This window comes from Odontomachus brunneus, unplaced genomic scaffold, assembly GCF_010583005.1.
Source record: "Odontomachus brunneus isolate Ranch 3 - 2012 unplaced genomic scaffold, Obru_v1 Obru_scaffold_126, whole genome shotgun sequence".
Classification (NCBI taxonomy): domain Eukaryota; kingdom Metazoa; phylum Arthropoda; class Insecta; order Hymenoptera; family Formicidae; genus Odontomachus; species Odontomachus brunneus.
In genome coordinates, this window is record NW_022639576.1 from 714,907 (window position 1) to 719,476 (window position 4,570).

Sequence of the window (4,570 nt, forward strand, 5' to 3'; positions counted from 1 at the left end):
TTTTTTTTTTTTTTTTATTAACGATTCGGTGAAAATTTAAACTGATCACAAAGAGTCTGTGGCAGTTAATTGTTTATTCTCGTGCGTCATGTAAAAGTGACTTAGAAAAGTCACACACATATTATGCACACATGTAAAATGTTAGATGCCTTCCGGGGATCCACTGAAAACGTGAAACCTTAAAGTAAAGTTTCCTGTCAACATTTTCGTAAATGTTTATTTTTTTTTATTAACGATTCGGTTTACAGCAAACGCGACTTGAATTTGTGGTAAAATTGACGAAAAAACGATTCCTTCAGCCGAAGAAAGTAGCGAGATAAAATTCTTTAGGCGCATAGTGTCACACTTGACCTACGAAGTCTCAGTTGTAGTCCGAAGTCACTATCGGGGCTCATATCAGATGAATAGCTTAGAAGCGGAGGTACGTAGGAATTCGAAGGACTCGGCGATATCGGTTAGGGCGGCGCGCATATCCGCACGCTCCTCCGACGCATCGCTATCGAGTAGTGTACTCGGTAGCGCAGAGACCTTGGACACATGCAACACACACACACACGTACATACCTACTTTAATTTCATTCCAGTGCGACGGTTCACATCACCGTGGTTGATGTCAACGAATACGCGCCGCAATTCCTCCAGCCAGCGTACGTCAGCACGGTGGACGAGGGACGTCTCTACGAGGAGGTTGTCCGCGTCGAAGCCTCCGACCGGGATTGCACACCGAAATTTGGCGATGTTTGCAAGTACGAGATCCTTACCGGCGATCAGCCGTTCATCATCGACAACGAGGGCGCCATCCGCAACACCGAACCCCTGGACTATGAGCGATCGCACAATTATATCCTCAGCGTAGTCGCGTATGATTGCGGCATGAAGCAATCGGCGCCGGCGATGGTGACGGTCAAGGTGAACCGTGTGTGCGCTCCCGGATGGCGCGGTATCCCCGAGAGAGTCGACTACGCCGCCGGCGTTGGCTCGCAGCCCCTGCTACCCTCGGCACGACTCGATCTCTGCGACGCGCCCTGTATCCTGCGCAACGTACGCGCCACTTTGACTCTCGGTACAGACCACATTGGCAAAGGTTGCGACCGCGACACGTACGGCGTTCGTAGTCAGCGCAAATTGTGCGGTGCGTCGCGGGACAGCGTGGATCTGTTACCCACACCCGGACCCACGACATCCTGGACGGCGTCCCTGTCCAGGGACGAAGGTAGAGAGGCCGACGAGATCTTCGAGTTTGACGGAGTCGACTCAGCCGCGATCGTCCCGAACGACGTGCTGGAACATAGTCTGGCGCAGAAGTTCACCATCGGCGTCTGGGTCAAGCACCGGCCGCGTCCGCGACAGGACCCGCATGTCAAGGAGCATATACTCTGCGCTGCCGATGATCACAGTAAGTTTCTCAAAAATGCAATGTTCGATCTTTGATTTTTTGAAAACGCCGCCACATTTATCAGGACGTCGCGATTGACTCTGTAGCGAAACCTAGAATTACCTTAAATCGTCGCGATAAGTGCTTGATAATCGGTCGTCTCGACCGATCGAACACCGTCTCAAGCATCGGACGATGTAACCGTCGCTGGCGGAATATATTACGTCGTCGAGGGTGTAATGTGTGCGAGCGTGCGCGCGCTCAAGCGTTAAAATATACACGTTCACTCGGAAACGTGCCGGGGTATTATCGTCAAGTTTCGAACAAAGCGGCTTAATCCTTCCACGGAATGAATTTTGGCAAGAAATCAGGTCGCGTTCGTGCTTATATAGCGCGCTCGCTCTCGCGCACAGAGAGAGAGAAAGAGTTCAACTGAAATGAATCCCACCTATCCCGGGGTCTGAAATCTTTCTCTCTAAACACTGACCGGTTTCCATGGGCGTTTTGTAATCCTCTTAGGATACACGCCAGTCCCTTGACAATCGTGTCGCTATTACGTTTTATTAGATGGCGACGTGTCGCGAACAAGATGCAACTAACGCTACTCTGTTTCAATTACAGAGATGAATAGGCACCATTACGCTCTGTTCATAAGGAACTGCAGATTGATTCTACTCTTGCGACGCGACTTCTCCGAAGGCGACCCCAATATTTTCCGTGCAGCCGAGTGGCGTTGGAAGCTCGGCCAGGTGTGCGACGACAAATGGCATCACTATGCGGTTCAAGTTGACTTCCCGCGTGTCAGCCTGTACGTCGATGGCGAGGAGTGGCGCGCTGACGAGAAGAATCCCGAAGTTATCGACGATTGGCCTTTACATCCGGCTAAGGGTGTTAACACCACTTTGGTGGTGGGCGCCTGTTGGCAGGGCTCCGAAAACAAGACGAAACACCACTTTCGCGGCTATCTCGCCGGGCTCTCCGTTCTAGTCGGCCGTAACGAGAAGCCGGAGGTGCTGTCCTGCTTGCGACGTTGCCAAGAGGGCATTCACGTGCCGCCCATGGACCTGCTGCAACCTGGCACTCAGTTGCTGACCAACTCTGACCTGACCGAAGTGCGCATCGACGGTGATAACCGCACCAATGTCGAGACTCTGCTACGTCGCATCGGCTATTCGAATTCGCGGCGATTCCCGACGCCTGGTCGTCGTAACTTCCGCCTCGACACCACGATCGTCTGCGAAGGTAGCGAAAATACACCTCTGCCGGTGCCGACCGTACAGTCCTACGTCACCGTGTTGCCGCCCCCACGGCCGGGTATCACCGTCAACGGCACCGGTTACGTCGCCAGGGAATACGCGGACTTTCGACTGGGTGTCCGCGTGTTCCCCGACGCACGCGTCACCGCTGGCTCCGCCGCGCGACTGGACGCCTGCGCGGTTAGCGTTTATCCGAGTCTCAACCCCGATCACGAGAGCTTGGGATTACCCGGTGACGCCCTGCTCGCGTTCCACGACATTTCCGCCCGTGTGGACCGCGACGGCGTCGTTCTTTCGGGCGCGGATTCGCCCTACAACTACCAGCAACTTATCCGTCTTATCATGTACACGAATCGCAAGCCGGCTTACTATCTCGACCGCGTCTTCAAGCTGACTTGCTCCGAGTTAAGCGGCCGTTTCGCCAGCAACGAGTACGTGCAGACGCTGGCCGTGATTCATCCCAAGGAAAAGACGACTGTTTCGCCGCATACAACGCCTGGAGAACCACCTATCGCGAGAATCGTCGAGCCGGCACCGGGTCACGCGCAGCTTTCGCCGCATCACGCCGATCTGACAGACGAGTACGCTACCACTGCGCTTCGCGAGGGCGGCAAGACCATCGGTAGCGGTGGTGGCCTCGGCGGTGGCGGTGGCAGTCACGCCGTCACCATCGTCGCAGCTGCCTGCATGGGCTTCCTGTTGCTGATGGGTGTTGTAGGTGCCGCGCGGGTTCGCGGAGCGGCCAAACGACGACGATCCGCCGGTGACGAGCTCGCAGCTGAAACAGAGATGGCGTGGGACGATTCGGCCCTCGCCATTACCGTGAACCCGATGGACAGGCTGACGGCTGAGCAGGACCAGCATCACCAGAGTCAGAGAGACGAGGACGTCGACGACTCTGGCAGTTCCGACTCCGAGGACGGCTCGTTCAGAGACGACGACCTCGACAGCTCCGACTGCGAGAACGATTGCGAGCTCAGCAATGGTCGGCACCGTCGCCACAACTCGCCGCACGATTTGGAGTGGGATCATCGCGACGTTTAAATTGCTTATCTCCGTTGCATTTATCCCTTCCCTCTCCTCCTTCCCTTGCCTTCTCTTTCTCTCTCTCTTTCTCTCTTTCTCTTTTGTCAAGTTTCTCTCCTTCGACGTTGAGAAGAGTACTGGCTGGCGTGCCGCTTTTTTTGCAAAATTTGTATGGTACGTATCCGTACGAGCTATTCTCGGCGATATCTTTCTTGTCAGCGAACGCGATCCTGCAAACGGAAAGATTCCTTCTCATCGCACGAGTGTCCGTAACAATTCCACGGATACATCACCTGTCTACGGGTCGGTTTCGCGATTCGCCGCGCGAAACAAATTTCTCGCGCTCGACGTCATCGAGAGATTAGGAAATTAGAAAAACCACGCTCTCGAACTTTGAACTCTTGTTCACTTTTGGGTGTGACGGTAGAGTAATAAGATTTCACGTTTTAAGCTGCTCCGAACACTGCTCGTTCGATCGCCTTTTCGATTCTCTCAACGACTATTCTCCCTGTTTACCACGTAAGGGGGAGAGAGAGAGAGAGAGAGAGAGAGAGAGAGAGAGAGAGAGAGAGAGAGAGAGAGAGAGAGAGCGCGCGCGCTACGTTCGGCACTAGATTCCATGTGATTCCAAGTAGCGGCATTTTCGCTTTCCTCAGATTACATTATGTAAATAAGAATTATGAGAGGCTGAAACACACGAGTATGTGCACGCAATTAAGCACGAGCAGTTCTTGGTAGTAGTACATCCCTATCAAGTACATTCTGGTGTACATGGCATGCATGATGAGATATACAGATGGAACACCCAATGTTTACATAAATAAATGTGTATACATATACATATATGTATATATGTGTGTGTATATATACACACACACACATATATATATATATATATATATATATATATATA

General features: G+C 52.7%; 1 protein-coding gene across 1 annotated transcript in view; it reads left to right on the forward strand.

Moving 5' to 3' along the window:
- Positions 1 to 4,564, forward strand: part of LOC116849869 (calsyntenin-1) — a 12,835-nt gene extending 8,271 nt beyond the window's left edge. Inside the window, exons 3-4 of the mRNA XM_032827484.1 lie at positions 585 to 1,396; positions 1,997 to 4,564. Coding sequence (XP_032683375.1) covers positions 585 to 1,396; positions 1,997 to 3,675 — 2,491 coding nt within the window. The 3' untranslated portion in view covers positions 3,676 to 4,564. The remainder of the gene's footprint in view (positions 1 to 584; positions 1,397 to 1,996) is intronic.
- Positions 4,565 to 4,570: the final 6 nt, after the last annotated feature.